At 38.9% G+C, this 24,860-nt stretch overlaps 1 protein-coding gene across 1 annotated transcript; it reads left to right on the top strand.

Moving 5' to 3' along the window:
• The first annotated feature begins 114 nt into the window (after positions 1–114).
• LOC113544794 (metal transporter CNNM3) lies at positions 115–24,384 on the top strand. The gene is made up of 13 exons (XM_053241537.1): positions 115–1,749; positions 2,173–2,316; positions 2,406–2,564; positions 4,389–4,558; positions 9,814–9,910; positions 10,391–10,521; positions 12,642–12,768; positions 21,343–21,376; positions 21,954–22,032; positions 22,141–22,321; positions 22,429–22,596; positions 23,111–23,250; positions 23,768–24,384. Exons 1-13 carry the CDS (start codon positions 381–383, stop codon positions 24,008–24,010), a joined length of 3,042 nt encoding a protein of 1,013 aa, XP_053097512.1. The 5' UTR covers positions 115–380; the 3' UTR covers positions 24,011–24,384.
• Positions 24,385–24,860: the final 476 nt, after the last annotated feature.

Below are 24,860 nucleotides of genomic sequence, written 5' to 3'. Positions count from 1 at the left end.
AAAACACGCCATTGTGGGGGGCGTGGCTTCCCCTTTAGCTCCCCCCCCAGTCATCTCATTGGTCCATAAACGACTACACGTAGTTCCGCTATTAATAAAAAAAAAAAAAAAAAAAAAAAAAAAAAAAAACATAAAAAATAACGGTCTTCATTCCGGTCACGAGCGCTGGGGAGAGAACTCACTTAGCGTTTTTTGTTTTGGTGCCTGGTTTTGTTTTGTTTTGTTTTTCTCGTTTTTGGTGCTTCTGCTCCAACATGGCGGCGCGGGCGAGGACGTTTCTGTCGTTGTTTTCTATGGCAACGAGAAAAAAAGTGGTAGGAGGCTAGCCCGGCTCAGTTGTCACATGATTAGCGACTAAAACCGAGCTGCCTGATTCCAATATGGTGGTTGGCTCGGCGGAGCTACGTATCTTATTAATGATAGTGTCTGCTTGCTGGTTCGGATCTGGCGTGTGCAGCCAAAGCAGCTCGCCGCAGGTCCTCGGCCTGCGACTGGAGGAGGCCACCGAGCGAGTGTACATGCGCGACCGAGTCCTGACTGCTGCGCGTGGCTCCACTTTCAAGCTCCGGTTGTTCGGTTCCTACCTGCTGAATGGGACTTGGCCGTGGGTCGCGTTCGCTAAAGAAGTCCGTGCAAGTGTCGCTGAAGACGCATGTAGCCAAGAAACACTGCGCAATGCCTCTGCTTTCCAAGTGCGCGGTGAGTTTAAAGCGGATGAGGGAAACGGGGGATTAATAGTAGTCCAAACCGAGAATGGAAACATCTCTGATCAGGTAAACGATGAAACACATCCGGTTTATCACTGCTTGTGCGTATTCGATGGGCAAAACTGGCAGTCAGCGGGGCCGGATAAGTTACGTGTAAAAGACCCGGATCTGCCACCCGAATGGATCCCAACATGGGGTCTAGCCGTAATTATAATCCTAGGAGTGCTCATATGCTCACTGTTACGATGCCTAAATCTCAGTCTGCTTTGGCTTGACCCTCTGGAGCTTTATGTGCTGCACAGCTGTGGCTCAGAAGATGAGAGACGGTTGGCGAAGCGCCTGGAGCCAATTCGGAGGAGAGGAAACTTTCTGGTGTGCTCCCTGCTGTTCTTGTGTGCTTTGGGCCACTCGGTGCTTGGTGTGATCTTCTACCGTGCCTTCGGATCCATCCTTCCAGCTGTATTTGCATGTGCTGCGCTCATATTCCTGGTCGCAGAGTTGTTGCCCCATATCGTGAGCTCAGGTTATGGCTTCTCTCTCGCTCCGGGTCTTGTATGGCTGGCCCAGAGCTGTCTGATCATCACATGCCCCCTGTCATGCCCCTTAGGGCTCTTCCTGGATTTGGCACTTAGGCGTGATGTGAGCACTTGTGGAGTGCGCGAGAAGGTGATGGAGCTGATCCGGGCAAATGTGAATGACCCTTACAGTGAGTTTGTCAAGGAGGAGTTCCGGCGTGGGACACTGAGGAGCAAGACGGTGGAGGACATCCTGACGCCACTGAAGGACTGCTTCATGCTCCCCTCCACGGCCGTGCTGGACTTTACCACTATGTCTGAGATCATGCAGAGTGGTTACACCCGCGTGCCTGTGTATGAGGAGGAGCGCTCCAACATTGTGGAGATCCTGTACGTCAAGGACCTGGCCTTGGTGGACCCTGCTGACTGCACCCCCATGACCACCATCACCAAGTTCTACAACCACCCGCTACATTTTGTCTTCAATGACACCAAGCTGGATGCCATGCTCGAGGAGTTTAAGAAAGGTAATTTTCATGTCAAGCTCTGAAAGTCTAGGATGGTATACAGTCATCTAGGTCACCGGTTCCCAGCCCTGGTCTTGTAGTACCCCCCCCTTCCTGCACATTTTTGTGTCCCCCTGCTCTAACACACCCTTCAACTCAAGAAGGACTGTTTTAGATGATTAGTGGAATCTGTGCAGGGAAAACACTAAACTGTACAGGACCAGGGTTCGATACATGTGATCTAGGTCACTGAAGATGATTATCTGGTAGTACGGCATTGCTAACAGTGATAACAGTGCAGTTGTCTGAAGTTGAATTGATAAATTCCTTTGGATGATGTTATACTTCAAGATGGTACCACCAGTCGCCTTGACTAAATGCATTTGCAAAAACATTGATTACTTGTGAAGTACACCACTCCTGACAATGTCTTGCTTCTCTCAGGAAACTCTCATCTGGCCATAGTGCAGAGGGTGAATAATGAGGGAGAGGGAGACCCCTTCTACGAGGTGCTGGGTCTGGTCACCCTCGAGGATGTGATCGAAGAGATCATCAAGTCGGAGATCCTGGATGAGTCTGATGGCTATAGTGAGTATCTCCGATGTTTCCTGGTGTCTGAAGTCTAACATCTGAATGCATTGCTTCCAAGACTTGCTCCCCCCCTTTTTCTCCCACAGTGAACATGAAAGTGAAGCGTCCTCCTCCCGCACTGGAGATTCCTTTGGAGCCCCGTGCAGTACAGGAGGAGTTTTCTCTCTTTAAGCTGCCCGAGGGCGAGGCAAAGATCCGCACGTCTCCTCAGCTTCTACTTGCTACACACCGCTTTCTCTCCAGAGGTCTGGACATTGTATTTTTGTGCCTGTTTTGAGTTATCGTAGTGCAGCACAACTACGTTCTGCGACTATATTGCCATACTGACGTTCGTAATCTCACAAGCAGTCTGACAGTTTATTTATTGTAGCCAAAACTTCCTACTTTTACCCTGTTGTTTTTGTGTGACTTACTAATAATTGCTTCAAATAAAACTAAAAACTCAAACAACTTTTAAAGACAGGAAGCAGGGGACCTCAAACTTATTATCAACCTAGTGAATATGTTGCTCTTTTGCTCTTTATTGTCATGGTGCATGGAAGTGTGTACACATGGAGGTGTGGCTTGCAGTGTGTCAATACATATACCAGTCAGTACATCAAAAACACAGTGGTTATGCATAATTTAAGTTTCAAGATTGGCCTTTATTATTATTATTTTTTTTGTTGTTGTTATTTTTTAATGCATTTGTTGAACCGTGTAAATGCGATGATTAATCAAAATACCCATAGCAGCTCTCACAAGGGCTTTTGCAACACTGAATAAGATATTTATTGCATTTTCACACATATTAGCCAGTTTGCCAAATCTTAATCAGAGTAAAATTGATGCTTTTGGTTTGGTGTACAAACCAAATAGCCATAAGTTTCATGCACAAACCAAACTTTCTGGTCAGAAGTACAGTGTAATGAAAAGGCAAACAAACCTTTTTCAAATGTGTAAGTCACAAGAAACAGCCAAGAACACAGAACTGGCACTAAATAAATGATTAGGTAATTATAAAAACAACTAGTTTACAACATTTTATGTATAACTGTCAGCACCCTTAGCTTCCATATATGCAGTGTTTAGTCTATTCAGATCAATCCCTGGTGCGTTTCTGCCTCTGTGTGGTGCAGGTGAGAACAAAGTAATCGCACTCAGCTGTAGACCATAATATGAGACAGTCAGAGAGAGAAGGTCTCAGAACGGTGGTTCTCAGCAAACTCTAAAGTCTGATTGCTGTGAGAACTGCAGCGAGTGAACCAAACATGCTGTGTGCTGTGTATGTTGGGTTCCAGGCAGCTTTTTTTGTTTGTTTGTTTGTTTTGTTTTTGTAGATGCAAGCTGCTAAACTGAATCTTAGGACAGAGCTGTACCGCTGTAGAAAGGCAATATATTCTTGATATCTGGACCGACAAGCTAAATTTAAAAGCTGGATGCCATACACAATTTTTTTTCCATAAGTAGCTAATCATTTACTTAGCGCCAACTTCATGTTCTTCCAACTCTGCTAATTTTTGTGATTTTTACACACTTGGCAAAGGTTTTACCTTTTTCCATCGATGTATTTTTGAGGACTGAATGAAAGAGTTTTAGGAGTAGGTTTTCAGCCCTACATGGCCCTCAGGCTAAGTTTTTTGTGGAAAGTTTGTATTAATGGAACTTTAGCAGGTAATATTAAACTTTATTTCTTCTGCTGTAAGAGAAGGACAGGTTTGATATTATTAAACCGTGTCAAGTCTCATGAGGTTTTTGTTTCCCCCCCCACAAACATTCATTTGAATTAGTTGGTCTTGACTGATTCAGTGCATACCAGATCCTCTCTACAAAGCTATACTGGAAGCCATATAGACATGTTTGTACTTGCAAACAAAGCTGTCTCTTTTTTCTTAGTCATAGGCTGCTTAAGATACACATGTGAAATAACTTGACCTCTTGAGCAGTACCACAAGAAGGGACTATCACTTTCTTATTTACAAGATAATTCTTGGATTGTTCTTTGTTTCTCAAATATAATTAATTTCCTAGGTTTTACTTCCATGATTTCATACTGCTCTTTTCTCATGTCTCTCTCCTGCATCTCACAGAAGTGGAGCATTTCTGCCCACAGCGCGTGTCTGAAAAAGTCTTATTTCATCTCTTACGGCATCCCAGTGTCAATCAAGAAGTGAAGTTTGACCCAAACAACAAAATGAGTCCTGACCACTACCTCTACACGCGTAATCAACCAGTGGACTACTTTATTCTGCTACTGCAGGTGAGCTGGTCATTTTCGTATTTCCGGTGAGGGCTAGGCTTTATCATGATTTGGCAAGAATTCTAACACACCCACCAAACCTGGTAAATCAGGATTGAGTTATATCAGGTGTCTGAGCAAGGAAATTTCCATAACGTGCTAGACTCTGCATAGTGGTGCCATGCATTTTTCATGACTTCACACTTATTCTGGTAAAATGGTACTGGGAGAATTGCGAATGCATTTATCAAAGAGGAATTTCTCCATTGTGTAGTTATTCAAATGTTCAGACAATCTTAACATTGTTAAAGAGCAACTCCAGCATATTTCATGAAAGATGTAACAAAAGTGTACAATTTAAGATGTATTACCTAATATTTTTGATGTCTGACCTTTCTTTATTAGAGCATTTTTCAAAAAAAAAAAAAGTTGGGGGTTTACATGTGGGCCTTACATGTGAGTCAAGGACCGTGAAGTTGGCTTGTGCAAGAAGGCGGGGCTTGTTCTTTTCCTTGCTGTCAAAACCAATGACTGTGTATATGAGTGGACAACATGGTGCCAATAGTATCCCATTCAATCCCGTTGTGTGTTTTTGAAGCCTTTTTGTGGTCGAAATAGGAGTTGCCATCTAGCAAAAATTGGAGCTAGAGTGCATGTGCAGTAAATACAGCCAGAGTAGTGGGTCTGCCTCTCACACACCCATACATAAGCATGCACATCCATGATGAATTACCTAAAGTGCAACTTAAAAGGTCACTTCGGCTAAGTCAACATGGCAATTACTGCGTTATTAATTAATAAATAAAATGCTAAAAGTTGTTGTATAATTTTTGCAGGTATATTGATTTTACAGTCACCGGGAAAAGATTTTGGAGCTTTGAGTCATGACTGACTGAGCTACTATTTGCTAGCAAGCTGACAGTATCCATCATTTTAATCAAGATGATGTAAGGAGTAGCAAATATAAAGTACCACCTGAAAATATACTGGTAAACAGCAGTTAACATTTACACACAACACAACCTGTATTTTTAATGAAAAAATCGTTGCTCTCCATGATTTCATCTAGCTGATACCTGCAGTTAATTGCTGTTTTATTCTCAACCCAGTCTCTCAGCACAGTTTGTTTAAAAAAAGAGGCAGGCTAACCTTGTCATGATATTTTGTTATATCATGTGTTTGTTAAGGTCATACACTTAATAAATTATTTTAAAACTGAGCTATTGTTAGCTACTGTTATTTATGCCATCACTTCGTAACTTACATTGCCTGGCTAGTTATAATATCAGTACAGCACCTTAGGTATCAAAATGAGCAACATACCAGAAAAACTGCAAAGTACTCCCCGCTGAGGGTCTGTTAGAACAGCTTACAACAGAACAAGACGTGGCTTTTCTACAGAGCTGTCCAGAGCTTTATCTTCATGAGGCTCAACTGTCACTAATCATGCTCTTTCATTTATCACCAAATAACTTTTATAAAGCACATTTTTTATAAAGAAAAATATTTATTATAAATTATATAAATTATTCCCAATAATAGTTTGTGGAGCTGTAACTTAAAGTAGAAATTTGCCCTGGGTCCAATTCAATAACATGGGAATGTGTGGGGTTAAAAATTGCACTGCAGCCAGCCAGTAGAGGTCTTCAGAGACATTTTTGCTTCATATTTGACTCCCTGTTATGATGTCGACATGTTTTGACCAGTGACTGTATACTGTATATATACTCACCAAACACTTTATTAGGAACACCTGTACATCTACTCATTCATTCAGCTATCTAATCATCCAATTGTGTGGCAGCTATACCGTTCATAAAATCATCCAGATACAGGCCAGCAGCTTTGGGTAATGTTCACATCAACCATCAGAATGGGGGGAAAAAAATGTGACCATGCCATAATTGTTTTTGCCAGACGGGCAGGTTTGAGTATTTCAGATACTGCTGATCTCCTGGGATTTTCATGCACGACAGTCTCAGAGTTCAGAATGGTGCAATAAAGAAAAAACATCCAGTGAGCGGCAGTTCTGTGGAAGGAAACGCCTTCTTGATGAGTGAGGTCAACAGAGAATGGCCAGTCTGGTTCGAGCTGACAGAAGAGCTACAGTAGTTCAGATAACCACTCTGTACAATTGTGGTGAGCAGAAAAGCATCTCAGAATGCACACGTTGGACCTTGAGGTGGATGGGCTACATCAGCAGAAGACCACATCGGGTTCCACGTCTGTCAGCCAAGAAGAGAAAGCTGAAGCGGCAGTGGGCACAGACTCACCAAAACTGAACAGGTGTAGACTGGAAAAATGTAGCCTGGTCAGATGAATCTCGATTTCCGCTGAGGCACACAGATGGTAGGGTCAGAATCTGGCACCAACAGCATGAATCCATGGACCCAACCTGCCTTTGGCAACAGTCCAGGCTGGTGGAGGTGGTGTAATGGTGTAGGGAATGTTTTCTTGGCACACTTTGGGCCCGTTAATGCCAGCCTGTTTGAATATTGTTGCTGACCATGTGCATCCCTTCATGGCCACAATTTACCATCTTCTAACGGCTACTTCCTACATACTGACAATGCACCATGTCGCAAAGCAAAAGTCTTCTCAAACTTTTTTCATGAACATAACAATGAGCTCTGTGTTCTTCAGTGGCCTTCCTAGTCACCTGATCTGAATCCAGTAGAACACCTTTTGGGATGTGGTAGATCAGGAGATTCACAGCATGAAAGTGCACCTGAAAATTCTGCAGGAATTGTGTGATGCAATTATGTCAACATGGACCAGAATCTCAAAGGAATGTTTCCAACATCTTGTGGAACCCATGCCACAGAGAATTGAGGCTGTTTTGAGAGCAAAGGGAGGCCCTACCCAGTATTAGTATAGTGTTCCTAATAAAGTGTTCGTTGAGTGTATGTATGTGTGTATACACATTCGCCGTCCACTCTATTAGGAACACCTGCACTTTCATGCAGTTATCTAATCAGCCAATATGTGGCAGCAGCACAAATAAAAAAAATCATGCAGATACAGGTCAATGAAGAAAGTGTGATCTCTGTGAATTTAACTGTGACATGATTGTTGGTCCCAGATGGGCTGGTTTGAGTATTTCAGAAACTGCTGATCTCCTGGGAATTTCACAAGCAACAGTCTCTAGAGTTTACACAGAATGGTGCGAAAACAAAAAACACTGAGTAAGCGACAGTTCTGTGGGTGGAAACACCTTGTTGATAAGATGGCAGGGGAAAATGGCCAGATTAGTTCAAGCTGCAGAGACTGATATAGTAACTCAAACAGTAAGTCTTTACAACCATGGTGAGCAGAAAAGCATCTCAGCATGCACACAACATCGAACCTTGAGGCGGATGGGGTACAACAGCAGAAAACCACATCAGGTTCCAATTCTGTCAGCCAGGAACAGGAATCTGAGGCTATCATGGGCACAACTGTCCTGTTTCAGTGAGTCTGTGCCCATGATAGCCTCAGATCCCTGTTCTTGACTGACAGGAGTGGAACCTAATGTGGTCTTCTGCTGTTGTAGCCCATCCACCTCAAGGTTTGATGTGTTATCATTATGAGTACATAAATTGCATTACTGTATATGAGTTTATTGGCCTGATGAAATAAGCTGTGTAATGCCACTTTCCACATATATGGTTTTAAAGTTTATTAAAGTTTTTTAATCGTCATTTATTAAAGTGGCACTAGTTGTAAACTTCAGTAAGTCTTAAAATTTTAACTTCTTTAAACCCAAGCAGAGCAGAAACAAAGATGTGAGAGAGACCTGTGTTATAGAACAGCCAAAGACCTTCTACCAGTTTTGTTGAGGGCAAAAACACAGCAGGCTATTTGAGCTGTAAAAATGGTAAATATACACATCTCTATATATGTAGCTTCTACCAGCAAATATGCAACATGGCGACTCTTTCTGTGGGTGAACGCCCTCACCGCTGATTACATCAGTGACTGATGACAAATATGGTGTTAGAACATGAGGGAGTGACAGCAGGGAAAAAGGCTGCCTGGATTGCTTTTTGAACTTACATTAGCATGTGCACTATGTAAGTTTTTTAGTACAGTTGGACCTGTATAGTAAACAAACAATGCATTTCATTTTAGTGATTTATTTGGTGCAGATGCTTTTATACAAAGCAACTTACAAGTGAGCCAGACAGGATAGTTGAGGTCTGTCTCAACTCCCCAGCAGCAGCTCCCTAGTAATTCAGGGACTTTAACTCACCACCTTCCAGTTACTAACCCAGACCCTTAACAGCTGAGTTATAATATGTGCCTGTGCAGGGTCTTTTCCTTTCTTTTAACTGTCACATATATTTAAATCTCTGAGACGCACACACAAGAGCACAATTGAGACACTGTAACTTTCATTTACAGTGATGCTGAATTACAAAAATAGAATGCAACATGCAGGTAATATGAACAAAAAGAAATTAAAAACAGTAAGAAATATACTTACAAACAGAACCAAGTGTGCTGAAGCATAGAAAACTGGTTTGTGTTACATGAAAATGTGAATGTCAGGAAACAGAGTTTAGGGAAGAAGTAAATTGAGTGAGTAAAGTGAGTGATTTTAACACATACCCAGCATTCTCTTAGTAGTATTATTACTAAGTATTATATTTCAAATAATAAAGTTAAGTAATTTTGAGTTGGGCTGACCAGATATCCTCATTAATTTGATCTGAATTTATGAGCTCTGTACCACATCCCTTTGCAGTTGCAACTGAGATGCCGTTTATTTGTAACTTTTGTAACTCGCATATTTGTAACTTTTTTTTTTCCTCTGTCAATCATGATGAGAGCAGGAGCTGCATATATTTGTAAGATTGGGAGGAAGGACTCTGTTGTTCTCTTAGTAACACAGTTTGTGTTCCTAAGTAACACAAGTATTTTGCTTAATTTCACACTGAACACAATGCCAAAAGAGTGCACTGTCTCTACTGAGGTTCATTTCTTCTGTCATAGGACAGCTCTTTACAGGTTAACCTCACAGTTCAAATGAGAACCAGCAGCAGAAATAACTGAGATACTGTAAATACAGGCAGGAATGGGAGAAACATTATGACTAGGATGATGAGACAGAAGTGTACACAAACAAGAGATAAAAGCAGAGTTTATTGTGGTTTATTGCTAATGGAATGAATGTATAGTTGCAAATTGCAAACAGATATCAAATCACAGATGCACAAATAATTAAAAGAAAGAAGTTTTTTTGGGGTATGCTGATTATGTTCTAATGATCATCATCTGAGCACTATTGTGTCTAGGGCCGTGTGGAAGTGGAGATTGGAAAAGAGGGCCTAAAGTTTGAGAACGGAGCCTTCACCTACTATGGGGTGTCAGCGCTGACAGCGCCTTCTTCTGGTATGTTTTTATTTGACGTGTAAACCTTAAGGAGGGTTCCCTCCCCCACCCCCCTGATTTTCTCCCTAATATAGTCTGCCAATTCCCAACCACCAGTTAGGTCTCCACTATCGTAAGACAGCTACCAGTGCAGGAGTGGCAAGGCTATCATGTGCTTCCTCCGAGTCACATGAAGCCAGACAATTGCTGCTCATTCTGTGTCATGGGGCGGTGTAACGTTTTTTTTTGTTGTTTTTTTTCAGGGTTTTTCTTCCCCCCAGTTTATCTAATTATGTTGAATACATGCACAATTAATTGATCATGGTCATTAATTTATTTAGCACTTATCACCGTCCACTTCAGTAGAAGTCTTTATTATCAGTATTGGGTGAAGTGGAGTGAATCCTCTGAAGTTAGATTCCCTTGTCTGCTTTGCACAGCTTGGTTATAGCTAATGGTATGTTTCATAGGTGAATTTATAATCCACTATTGTCCTCCTAGTACATCAGTCGCCAGTGTCCACACAGCGTCGCCCCCTGAGAGACACATTTGAGCAGGGAGAAGCCACAAGCCCGTCCAGTTACTGTCCTGACTACACAGTCCGAGCCCTTACCGACCTGCAGCTCATCAGGGTGAGACACACAGCCTTTAAACTCAACTATACATTGTTACAGAAGCTTTTTTCTTTTCTTTTTTTCTTATACCATAATGTGAATCTGATCTTGGTAAACCATTTTACTGCACACAGCCATTTCTAGCGTGTACTTACAGTGCATGATAACACAATATGGATACTCAAAAATAATGACTATCAAAAGCATTGTTAGCACAGATTGTATGTGCATGAACATCAATCAGCATGCCACCCAAGGTACAGGGCCTGCAAACTAGGAAAAGCACCCAAACCCACTGTGAAATATTATAGCAGATCAGTGAGGCCTTGGGGATGTTTCGTAGTCGTTGTTCCATTTATCTTGGTAAGATGAATGGCGTCGTTATGTGTATTATGGTTGACTTGGCCAAATATTCCACAAGATAATGACACCAAACATACAGTATGTCCAAATCATCAAAGAAATGGTTGCGAGACATCCAAATCTGTGTTTTGCAATGACAGTGTAGGTCTCTGTATTTGAACACTACTGCAAACCTGTGGTCTGTATTAAAGATGCCAGTCCACCTGCCAAAGCCTCAAATTGTTAGGGAAATGTTCTGCATGAAGGAGTGTCTAATGTTTCATTCACATCTGCCTCCCACTTTGTTAGAACAGTTTGTATGTGTGTGTATGTAGCATTCTTAAAATAATACAAATACAAACTAGATATAAATTCTAATGTTTGGTACATTTTAATTCGTATCCCAGTTCACCATTGGTCCTGCCACAGTTATACAATAGTCAGTATTTTATACACTGCCTGGCCAAAAAAAAAAAAAAAGTCGCATAATCTAATATTTTGTTGCACTGCATTTAGCTTTGATTACAGCACGCATTTGTCCTGGCATTGTTTCAACAACCTTATGCAACTTCACAACATTTATTTCCATCCAGAGTTGCATTCATTTTTGCCTGAGATCCTGCATTGAGAACAGGAGAGTCTAACCACTCTGTAAAGTCTTCTCCAGCACATCCCAAAGACTTTCAATGGGGTTAAGGTCAGGACTTTGTGGTGGCCAATTCATGTGTGAAAATGATTCCTCATGCTCCCTGAACGACTCTTTCACAAGTTAAGCCTGATTAATCTTAGCATTTTCATCCTGGAATATGCCTGTGCTGTCAGGGAAGAAAAAGTCCATTGACGGGATAACCTGGTCATTCAGTACATTCAGGTGCTCAGCTGACTTCATTTTATTGCCGCACAATGAGGCAGAGCCTCGACCTGACCAGCTGATGCAACCCCAGATCATAACACTGCCTCCAGAGGCTTGTACAGTAGGCACTATGCATGACGGGTGAATCACTTCATGCATTTCCCTTCTTACTCTGACACGCCCATTGCTTTGGAATAGGGTAAATCTGATTTTATCAGACCACAGGACCTTTTTCCATTGCTCCACAGTCCAGTCTTTATGCTCCAGAGCAAATTGAAGTCATTTTTTATGATTAGTCCCACTAACAAATGGCTTTCTTGTGGCCACACAGCTGTTTAGTCCAAATCCTGTAAGTTCTCATCACACTGTGTGTGGAAATGCTCTTACTTTCACTATTAAACATAGCCTTGAGTTCTCCTGTCGATTTTTTTACGATGTGACATCGCCAAGCTTTTTAAAGATCTCCGATCACGATCACTCAAGATTTTTTTCCGACTACATTTCTGCTGTAAATTTGACAATTCACCACTATAGGCTTTAATAATGCACTGGACATTTCATAACCCAGTTCCAGTGATTTCAGCAATCTCCTTAGTTGTTTTCTTTGCTTGATGCAGGCCAACAATTTTCCCCTTCAGTATCATCTTTTCCACAACCATGGGATACGTAATCTGCCATGGTTGCTTAAGAAATGAGAAGCTACACACTGCATCAGTTAAGGTTAAAAGAACTGTTGCCAGCTGAAACATTTTAATCACTGCAGTAATGATCCAATCATAGGCTCTGAAGTATTTGCTTATTTAAACCCAAACAGCGACATTTTTTTTGGCCAGGCAGTGTATATAACTAATAGAAGTGTATTCCTGTTTTTTTTTTTGTTTTTTTTTTTTTATTTCTCCATTTCTGCCTGTCACGTGGTTGTTTTCCTCCTCGTTTCACACAGGTAACCCGCTTGCAGTACCTCAATGCCTTGATGGCATCTCGGGTATCACAGAGCCCTGGTCCTCCAGAGATTAAGATCCTTCCTAACAGCCAGACCAAACTCCTAAATGAGAAGAACTTCACCCAAGGTACAGAGCTGTGACTGAAGGCACGGACACAATCAACGTAACATTTGGTAATGGACAGTAGTGCAAGCACTGCAATTGTTTTGAAATTTAAAGTGATCTTTCACCTTTAAACACCTCAGTAGAGCTCCCAAAATTGCGCACACAGTGCTGATGAAGCCAAAGAAAGCACTATTTATCTATATATTTTCATCTTTTTAGGGTGAAATATCACAAGTGTCTAAAGTTCTGATGAGATTAGGCAGTTGTAGAAGGAAACTGCTTAACCTTGTCTTTTGTTAATATTAATTGAACCTGTTGCTTTTTTTTTGTCTCCAATTTCTTTTCTCTTTGATGGCAACGCTAGAATTTTCTCTTCACTTTTCATTCTTTGATGCAATTGACAACTACTCTTAAGTGTATAGAGGTAAAGGCAAGTTCAGTGCTCAGCATGAGTTTGTTTGTGTGAAGCATCATTGACATTCACTCCTGAACATTGCACAGAGGCATGTGCACATCATTTTGCTTGGGAAGTTACGCCTGAGTTTTTTGATTGCTTCATACTTTATGACCATCAAATCCCTCCTCGCAATTCAGTGAGGAAAACTTTTCCTCATGCTCTTGCAACTAACTTGTCTGCATGTAGTAGAAATAAATTACATTGTCCTTGTGAATTGTCAGAAAAGTCCTAACCTCCATGCCTCTCCAACTGAGACTTATAAGTAGGTATATTCTTGTTTCCCCTTTGTTAGGTGCCCTTTAGCACTACAACTCCAGAATTATTGACACCATTCGAGAGCTAAAATTGGCAAAGATGTTTGTATAAAATCGTCATCAAATATTAATTGTGGGGTGCCAGTTATTTTAAAACCAGTGTTTTGTAGAGAGGTTGCATTGCTTAATAAAAGATTGTTACCATAAAACTACATTGGTTCCATACCAAACCTTCTATGTTGCATTTTTTTTTTTCCTATATTTATTTTCTCTCATTTCTTTGAAGGGTACCAGTAATTCTGGAGATGACAATTTGTGCACCTTTCTTCTTGTCCCAGTAGATTGTGTATGTGTTTTCCACTTTACTACTCTTGTGTTCTTGTGTGCAGTAGATAAAATTAGGGGTCAAGCACCAAAGGACCCTATTGTATTATCATTTTCTCTTATTTTGTCCCTCCATAGAACTGCAATGAAACTTTGTGAAATTCAGTATCTTCTAGAGCAGTATGTCCATACACCATGCATCTATACCCAAGCTCAGCTAATACAGTAAGAGATATAGTCTCGTATGGTGCTTAGCCCCTTACAGTTCAGATATATTTTACAATTAATACATATTTCATTGTTTTATTGTGTGAAGTGCAGCATTGCAGAATTCCATATGCATTGTAAAGTGGAAAGTGTTCATTGCAATCACAAGTGATTCATATATTTGTAATTGTATTTCGGTCATTATAAATCAGAAACAAGTTTTTTTTTTTAGGGGAAAGGAACTTATTTGAAATTCTTTCTTTCTTTTCTTGCATGACAGAGGATGTGAGCATGTGAGGGCTTGCAGTGGAATCTTATGGATTTCTCAATTTCTGGGGTTTGCAGGTACAAGCAAGGCTCTGGAATGCAGGACTGATAAAGTAGCTCCAGGCCAGACTGAAGCTGTTTGATCTAGCTGCTTAAGCGTGGACAAGGATTCAATTTTAACCTCTGACTCAATTTTTACAGTTATTCTTACTTGTTATGTATGAAGTTCCCAGATTTCATTCATCACTGGTGCTTATACTGATTTTATTTGCTGTGGGTGTGTTGGATTGGTGTGTGTCTATGTGGCATGGTCCTGTGTTAAAGCCTTTGCTGACTTTTTTATGTGCCAATAGACAACTGAGTGCCAGCACGGGCAGCTGGAACTGCTCTTTGTTGTTTTGCCTTTTTTGGGGGTCTCAATTTTTCCCCCCCTGCCTTCTTCATAGGTAAATCTCTCTTTAAATCTGTCACACTCTGAATCGCAGTCTTGTGAAGTGTTCAGCTTCTGTAGTTTTAGTATTTACAAATTTTTTTAGTGTTTATATGTGATTAGTTACAAGGTGATGCTGTTATAGCCCAAAACTTCATAGTATAAATACCATTCTGAAGTTACAGGGTTTTTTTTTGTTTTTGTTGTTTTTTTTTTTAAACACAATGTCCATGTAATCTGGGAATTATGTTTTCTGTCTTTATATTTATTGTAATGCATTTGACCCAAAACATTATCAAACTAAAAATAGTAGTTTCTTTCTGACATGACAGTTTTATTTTGCATGTTGAACTACAATGGCTATTGCTGCAGCAGCCAAACTCCAACTAACAGCAGAGACTGAGCATCACTCTGAAAGTGTTTTGTGTTCTACATGGCCCCAAATCACTAGGCGCTTTTTCACAAATTTGCTCAGCAACACTTGAAACTGATGGGAGTTGGTCTTTGAGCGCACACGCGCGTGCAAAGTTGACTGGAACAAAAATTACTAGAATTTCCTTGGACTGTTTGTTCATCATCAGACAATTCCTGCAACACTTCCACAGTCTCAGCACTCAAACCAACCTTTAATGAGTTCATGATTTCCATTCATGTACAGGAGGACCAAAGTGATTTGTGTGCTTGTGTCATAAATTGATTTAATATTTTATAAAATGTTGGTGACAAATGATGGGTGACAAATTAAAGGAACAAACGATGACTGTTATGCTGTAGGGGGGAATTTGCTTGCATGTTTTGGGTCTACTTGTCCCCTTACATTTAAGGGTCACTGCAAATCAATACAAAGTTCTTCTGACTGATCACTTTTATCCTCTAATTAAACAATTTTGTCCTGATGGGCTGGGCCTCTTCCAGGATGACTCCGCCCCCATCCACAGGGCAAGAGGGCTCATTGAATGGTTTGACTTCAGAGTCGCCAGATCTCAACTCAGTCGTATACCTTAAGGAGATTTTGTAGAGCTGTGTTAGACAGTGCTTATGCCTCCAATACAGTTCCAGAGACTTGTACAATGGATGCCACTGAAATGTGCCTCGTGGTGGCCCAGTATCTTACTAAAAGGCTTTATGTTGGTTTTTCCCCAGAACTTTTTACCCACTTCTGTCTTACTGCTTCTGTGAGGAATATTTTAGACTGAACTTTATTTATCACATTCCATGCAACACGATAGCAATGTAGTTGACAGAATTACATTTTTCCATATTGCTACTCAAGGGCATTGTAAAAGGAAATGGACTTCAGTCCTTTTTTTTTTTTTTCCCTTGCCTGAAAGTATTTGTAATATGTGCCATTGTAGTGCTCAGTTACTGTTTATCTGTGACTTCAGTTCCAGACGCCATGTTGATGCTGGAAAGTAAAGGAGTTTTCTTGTTTTTTCTTTTCTTTTGTTTTAATTGCATTCTGACTTCGTTTGTGTGTATGTTTCTTTGGGTTGGGGGATGACGAGGCAAAAGGCAAAAGACTGCTTGTTATTTTAGGATTGAGCGACTATGCTAGTTTTCCCTGACTGACAGCTATTTTTTTTAAATTGATTTAAAATAGTCATATAACCAAGTTTCCTATTTTAGGGTAGTTGCATTTCAAATCCAGAAGCATGTACCTGATGCATCATATTAATTGGAATTAATGTCAAAGATTGACTAGGAATAATGCATATTTACTCGGAGGTAAGTATTTTTCAGCTGTTAAAATACCTTGTTCTGTTGATAAAACCAGATTATATTACCTTATACAATTTAATGCATATAGTAAACTAAATTCAATTTCTAGTATATTTATAAGAAGAAATCCTGTATTTGCCCTTTGTGTAGGATAGATGCTGCAGTACATTAATGCATTTTTGATTTGTAATCTATAGATTGGCAATAATTTCTGGCAGACAATGTTGATTTTTTTTTTTCCAGTTATAAAATAGTAGCTGAATTGTAATGAGACAGTTTTTGTAGAAATTCTAAGCCTCTCTGTAATACTGAATACTGCTCATGCATTAAATGCTCCCAATCTCAACTTTTTTTTTTTTTGGGTAGGAAATAAAAAACCTATCAGTGTGGAAGTTGTGTTGTCTACATTTTTACTGTAGGCTTCCATTAGATGGCGCAGTAGGACACAGTATAGACCCAGACCAATGTGGGTAAAGACAATTGTATAAGCAGTTGTATTAAATATTTTTCAGCATTAATCCGTGAATTGAAAGAACCACAGCTAAACATACACTGATAACAGAGAACACAATAGCTAATTTAAATATGTTAAAACAAAAGAAGTAATGCTAGTACTACATGCTATGCTTGATGTACAAAACGTATGACTAGGCCTACTCAGTTATAGGATTTTGGCTGTAAGAATCACTGGAAGTGGCCTGAACTGAGTGGAGCTTGTTTGAACTTGTAGTGTAGCATATGTATGGTTACAATATAATTACAGACAGCTAACACAGAACTAATAAAATCAGTTTGGACTGGTTTGGACTAGTTTTTCTACATCATGGAAACTTTACTACATAAAGGAGGAAGAGGTCAATTATAACAAATGTTTTATGTATTTTATAAATATATTTACACATATTGATTTAACAGCTCTTCAAGCTTCTCTTTGTCTGATTTATATACAAGTAATTTTACTGCTTATTATAATAGTTTAATCAGTACCTTACACAGTACTATCCCTATACTGTCAATAGAACCACTAATTTGATAGTTTTGCTTATTTAGCCATAGCTGAGATTTTTTATTAGCAGATGAATATTTACAATATTTTTTATGATGCCATTTTCCTAAAATAATTTGGGGGAAAGAAAAGTTTATGAACCTTAATAACAAAATTGTCAAAACTGGGATTTGCTTGTCAGTCATTTACAAAAAGAGACTGGGAAAATCTTAAAATGTAAACTCATAACTAGTATCTGTAAGTTTTAGGTGAATATACCATTATGTGCAAGTGGAAAAACTAAGAAATCAAAATATTGGAAAGTTTCATGAAAATGAGCACATGAAATTATTATTATTCAATTATTTTTATTTTCAGTATTTTGAGCTTCAAAATAATGATGTATATGCTTTTATATAAATTTTTTTCAAGTATAGTTTGTTTTCTTTTTATTTCCAAAATGATCAGCCCCAATATTTGTGGAACCCTCTCTCTCTCTTTTTTGATAAGCCACTGAAGAGTGTTGGCACATACCTTCACAAATCAGTTTTAAACAAAATGCAGCAGGTTCCTACATAATTGAATACCTGTACTGCAGCTACAGTGTTATATTTTGTAGTACACTCCCTTGCAGTATGAACAGATACACAACATTGAAAAACGGTATATTTACACAGTACATATAAATATTTAAATTTTTTACCAGTAATTTAGCTAATACACTACAACATTATGTGTCAGTTCTGCTTCATTAGTTTACACAATGTTTAAACATGAGAGTACTCTGTGGCACGGAATTCCCAGTCTGAGCATAATCGTTTTTTTCCAGCTGGAATTGTTTCTGTTGTGCAATTCTTGTGAAATACAGACTTTCTATACAAACTAAAAGGCATGTCCATATAAACAAACTTCAAGTAAGCTCAAGCTAAATAACATCAATAACATCACAATCTGTTGCTCTTATAAGTGCTTACATTTTTTTTCCGTTAGATGTGTGCTATTGACAAAGCAGATCCAAAGTTCCATTGTGCAATTTCCTCTTTAAAAAAAAAAAAAAAAAATGCAACCAGGATAAAAGAAGTTACTGAAGCTGAATGAATTTAAGAAGATAAATATTCAGTCATCCCTAGATCTCCAGGTGTATAAAATAGCAGTTATTTGAGCATTCGTTATGAACTTAGAAACCTATTCATTATTTAAGTGAACTAAATCAAGACAGCCTTCAAACCTGTTATTTATTTCTAAATTTATTAGATTTATTTCTGGGGAAAAAAAAAAAAAAAAAAAACAGATCAGCCCAACTTTCTTTCACTCTCGCTCACTTGCTTGCTCATGGTCTCGCTCACACTGTCATGCTCTCTTTCTGTGTCGCAGTGTCATTGTCAGAATGACTAATGGATATATAGATATATCTCGCTATTCATACTACTTGATCTTTTCCTGGTAAAGTGCATGTGGTGTACCCTTAATTAGCTTAGTAGATAGTTTTGCTTATTTAGCCATAGCTGAGATTTTTTATTAGCAGATGAATATTTACAATATTTTTTATGATGCCATTTTCTTAAAATAATTTTGGGGAAAGGAAAGTTTATGAACCTTAATAACAAAATTGTCAAAACTGGGATTTGCTTGTCAGTCATTTACAAAAAGAGACTGGGAAAATCTTAAAATGTAAACTCATAACTAGTATCTTTAAGTTTTGTGGTGAATATACCATTATGTGCAAGTGAAAAAAAAACTAAGAAATCAAAATACTGGAAAGTTTCTTGAAAATGGTGTACCCTAAATTAGCTTGAGGAGTAGTGGTCCTTAAGGTTCCCAGGTAAAAGATACATACTAAGCGTACAAAACATGTCCCCTTGATGGTACCACCTCAGCAACAAGGAAAATGACAGTTTGGTACCTTTACTTCTGAGAGTGTGGGGCGCCAGTCCATAGCAGAACACCATTCACATTTAGGGGCAGTTTAGCGTATACTGTATATACCAGCATGTTTGGGGAGGAAAAAGTTCCATACAGTAACCTGAACTCAGGATCAAGGAACCCTGAAGCTGTGAGCTACTGGCAGCCCCATTGTGAAACCACACAATAAAAATAATATTCCTGTTGTGGTTCTATAGTTTACAACTGTGGGTGAGTAATGACTCTTATCCGGTGCCACCCAGAAGAGGACAGGTTTCATTCTTGTACTCTGATACTTCCTCATGTGGTCTCACGGAATTTTCATTGCCACCATTGCCTCTGGCTTTTAAATCTATATCCAGATTTCTGTAAAGCTGTGTGCATTGTTAAAAGCACTATACAACTATAATTAAATTCATTTGAATTGAATATCCTTAGTATTCTTTTTAACGTTTTCTAGATGTGCCCTCAGTTCAGAGCAGTAGTTTTACACTCAGGTTTTGGAATGCAGGGTGTGGATCTGAGTTATTAAGCAAGTTTTGTTTTCACCTATTGCATTGCAATACCAGATATTCTTTCTTATTAACATCATACAACTGCAGATTCTTGGGCAATATCTGACTTCTGATACCACAAACCATTCCCTTCTAATTCAGACTAAGGTTTGACACCATCCTGTCTGGTCAAAAAACAGAAACTAGAGAAAACTGGCGAGTCTTGTTTGCCATCATAACAAAATGAGGAAGTGTCATCTTCCTGGTTGCAAAATGGAAAATTGCATAAGAAAAAGGCACTCTTACACACATATAAAATAATATTAGAAAAAAAGCCCGAAAATCCACAATATTGTACAGTTCCTTTCACTGCTTTTCACAAAATTTCGCTGCCCTCCTTTGTAGGAAGGAAAGAAAATTGCAATAAGTATTTTTGTCACTTTCTTGGGGGGAAAAAAGGTAAAAGTGAGACCCTTAACAGTTCTTCCCTCTGAGGAAACCCTTCAATATCAGGGATGTGTCTAAGCTTATCTGCTTCAGGGTTTCAAACCAACCAAACAATAGCCACAACTACTAGTGATTAAACAGGTGTGGTTCCTGATGGATTGAAAACCTGCAGCCACAACGACCCGTTATGGATAAGCTTGAAAACCCTTGTTTTATAAGGTTCTATGTTGAAAAGCTATCGGAAATGTTTCCAAATAGAAATCTTAAAAGGCTAGAAACCCTTGAAGAGCCCTGAAAGAGTTCATTTTTTCTAAGAGTGCATGTCTGTTGGGTGATGGTTTATTACTAACTCATTGCATTACCTTCATTAAAGTCTTACCTAAAACTCTTATACGTACATTGACATGTATGTATAAAATAGTTAGTGTTCACATAGTCGGACCTTCATCATAAAAATGAGGATTTTGCATGCATTTGACATCATCCTTAGGATTTTTAAACTGATAATGTCCTGTGAAGCCTAATGAGTATTTGATAACTATGAGGAAAAACAATCACAATTGCAATCACACACTGCAGTATGAATGTCCTGCCAGTTGATGATCAGGTGGAACACTTTAGTACACTACTGAGAACATTATAACAGCGTAGCACTAAAACCATTATTATTATTATTATTATTATTATTATTATTATTATATAGAAAAATAGACAGTAAAAAAGTTCTACTATTTTATTTAGGATATTCTACAAGGAACTGTAGTTTCCCTAAAGAATGTCAAAAGTGAAGTAAGTGCTTGGTGATGTAATTGCGCATTGTGCAACCGTTCATCCGCTGCCGTGTGTGAGAATTCCCCAGCCACAGCGTATAAAAACAGCAGCACAGACACAGGATTGCATGACACAAAGCAGCTCAACTGCAACACAGAGAGTCTCACAAGACAACTTCAGTTCACACTTTCTAATCCGAGCTCATTAACCACTGGTACGTATTCTGTGGATTTATACGCATGTGTAGAAAATCTGAAGTCTGCAGGATGAATGTCTGACTGATTGATTGATTAAAATTAAAAGTAACTTCTAACTTTATTTATTTATTTATTTTTTAGAAATGGCTGACAACGATTTGTTAACACTGAAAAGGTAAGTCTTGTCTTGGAAGCAATGAATTAAATAACCTAATACGGTCATGAGGGTAATGTCTTGTGACATTAGTATTTGTGGAATCTGATATTAATACTAAGTCCCAGTCTGTGAAGGTGTTCAGTCACCCAGGTCATTTTGAATGTCCAGGAGTAGAAAGTCAAGGCAAATAAACTTTGCCACTCCTCTGAATGATAAAGCTCCCTGGATGAGTAGTTTAAGCGTTTTGCACGTTTTGACATTTTCCAGCTAGACAAGTTGTTGTAAAACACATTCACTTCTGCTGATGAGATTGGAAAGGCTTCTGGTCTGATGCTGGTAGCTAAAGACTGTTCTAAATTGACCATGTCTTATCAGGATGTTTTTTAAGCATGATGTCTTTGCTGCTGTTCTGTAGCACAACACCTATTATTATTATTATTATTATTATTATTATTATTATTATTCCATATTATTTTTATTCCTGTGTAGCAAGCAATACAGTTAGAGATTAGGGATTAGAGAGAATTAGAGAATTGTTCATATGCTAAGTCAAGAAATAAACACACTCATTCATGAATTCGTTCCCTTTTAACAGCTACTTCGACAGTGACTGTGGATTTGATTCAGACGACATGGATTTTGACGAGCTGGACTGCTCTGATCCTTTGGCCATGGTAAGTCATGGATACAGATTTGTAAAGCCTCACCTCACCTCAACACAGCTCATGTTTCTTTTCACTATATCAAAACCTGAGCTCACTGTGGACTCTGGTGTGTTACAGAGTGGCAGATGTGACCTGCACAAAGGACTCCGTATCGAGGTCACCAAGGAGCCTTTTAGCATGCGCCGCGTTGCTAACGTTGTAATCGCTCTGCAGAGGCTGAAGCACACTCAAAACATTAAGTCCACGGAGTTCACTGACCAGGAGCTCTTCAATATCATCATGGAGAATGTGATTGAAGGTGCGGTTCATTATATTTTAATCTATATGTATATATTCTTACTTTGCTCTGGTGTGAGATGTAACTGATTCCATGAGAACTGACACACTCCCATCTTCCTCACACAGAGAGCATAGTGATCGATTTGAAGTGCAGTGAATCCAAGAGTTACAGCAGGCAGGACAAGGTTGTGCAGTGCACTATATGTGACAAGTCTAAAAGGGCCTTGGTGCGGAGAGAAAATCTTCCTATTCTGCTGGCCATTACTCTGAAGGGAGGAAACGAGAAAAATAAAGGTAAACTTCCAATACAAACCACCATCACTACTAACAGTTTACAGGAATTGATTTGGTTCCAAAGTCTGAGGCAAAATTCAGTCAAAGCATATAGCATAGCAGATGGATAAAGACCTTGTTCAGGTGCCAAACTGGGCTCTTTGGCAATGCTGGGATTTGAATTTACAATCTTCCAGTCATTAGCTTACAACCTTAATCGCTATTCTACCACTACTGTTGCTTTACGATGCTGTGTCTTCTCACATGCCCCTTCGTAATCTGCCTCTCTTCATAATTCCTGCCATTTCTTCTGTCTTCTCTCCATCTTTTATTCATCTGCCTATAACTTCACTCTATGGCACCATCCAGAGCTTTGGTTCACCTTATAAGTCCTGACTTGTCACTCTCACTTCTCAACCTTCATACCTTTTCAGTTTAATTCTTTCTTGCTGCTGCTTCCTTCTGGCTTTCTTGTCTATTGTAAAAACCTCTAAGCTGTATTGACATTTAAACAAAGTGAATATTTTTTTGACAGCATGGTTCAACCTCTCAGCCTACACGCCACCAAACTGCACAGAAAACACAAGAGGCCAGCCTGTCTGTTTGGGGATTGTGAAGAGCAACCTCTTTCTCTCATGCACAATGGCGAATGGAACTCCTTTTCTAGGCATAGAGGTATGTGAACATAACCATCTGACAAAACCCACTGGATCAGTTAGTCACTTGTTTCAAGCATTATATTCACATGGATTAATGCAAAAAAAAATCATATTTTTAAGTATTTGAATGATTATATTTCAAGATAAAGTGTAGTTATAGTGGCTGGAGGTAAAGTAGAGGTGCTGTAGAGGTTTTATTCATGTTTTAATTAATCCAAAATATGTTATGTAATATTATTAATCTAAAAACATACACATAGGTTGGTGTGAAGGATGCTTTACCTAGATTAAAATGCCTTTAACCTTTACTTTACATACATATTTGTAAATGTAATATCAGTAGGACACTAACAACATTGTGGAATCACCCAATTACAGGCTTTAGCCTTCAGACTAGAAACAAATTCAGGATGAGGAGGGGCATAACTAAAACTTTTTACACAGCAGTGAATCACAATGTCTGATGAAGTCAAAATTAGAGAAGGCTAACTTATAATGGTTATTATAGAAGTAATGGATTAATTCTTTTGTAGGAGGTAAAAGACAAAGAGAGCCTGAAGGCCATTAAGGAGAATGATGGCATGGAGCGCTTCCTTTTCTTCAGAAACGGTCCTGGTGACTCCCTTAACACCTTTGAGTCAGTCAAATACCCAGGCTGGTTCATCACCACCTCAAAGGATGACTTTAAGCCAGTGCAAATGTGTCAGCAGCAACCCAGTCCCCAGCAGCTGTTCACGCTTCATGATGAGACCGTAGTCTCTCAGAATGAGATCTGATTCAGAAAACCAGCTTCCAGAAAGTATGTACTAGGTACAAGTGTAAATCTGGAGGCTCATTTTATGTTTAAGTCTATCTCAGCTGGAGATACCTGACTGTTCTCTGCTTGTTTGTGGTTTTACAATAATCACAACGAGTTCATAATTATGTATTTTTATTTAAAACATTTATATTTTTGAAACATTTATACTTATACTTATATTTTTAAAACATTTATATTTATTATCTGACCACTCTGTGCTTGTTTGTGCTTTCATGATAATTATTGGATGAGTTAGGTTTTAATTTAATTTTATTTAACTTATTTATTACAAAGATTGTATTGCTTTCATAACTCTAATTTATTGTTACATAAAAGCCTAATAAAATACATTTTTGTCAAATGTGTGGCATTGTGTAGGATTTGCATAAAGATGAGAAACCTTATTGTAATTTAGGCTCAAGGCGTGGATGCTCTTAGCTCACTTTGCACTAAATTTGCGGATAAATCTCAGACATTGCATTCTGGAAAGGAGAGCAATTGCACTGTCATATAATTCATTTGGTTGATTGTCATCCCATCAATGTACAGAGATAGTTGGATGAACTATCTCCAGGTCCATGGTCCAGGTCTTAGAAGATTATGCCTAGCAATACATGAAATGAAAATAGTAGAATTATTTGTAAAAATCAGTGTGCAAAGCTACTGTTTCAATTTATATTCAATTTATATATATATCTGCAATCAGTGACCGATTGGCCCAAGCACCAAGGGTGCATCACTGTCTGTGTCAACAGCCAGTATTAGCATGTGGATGCTATTATGCCACACCACAACATACACCGATGAGCCATAACATTAAAACCACT

Source organism: Pangasianodon hypophthalmus, chromosome 17 (assembly GCF_027358585.1).
Source record: "Pangasianodon hypophthalmus isolate fPanHyp1 chromosome 17, fPanHyp1.pri, whole genome shotgun sequence".
NCBI lineage: Eukaryota > Metazoa > Chordata > Actinopteri > Siluriformes > Pangasiidae > Pangasianodon > Pangasianodon hypophthalmus.
This window is presented reverse-complemented; position numbering and strand designations above follow the sequence as displayed.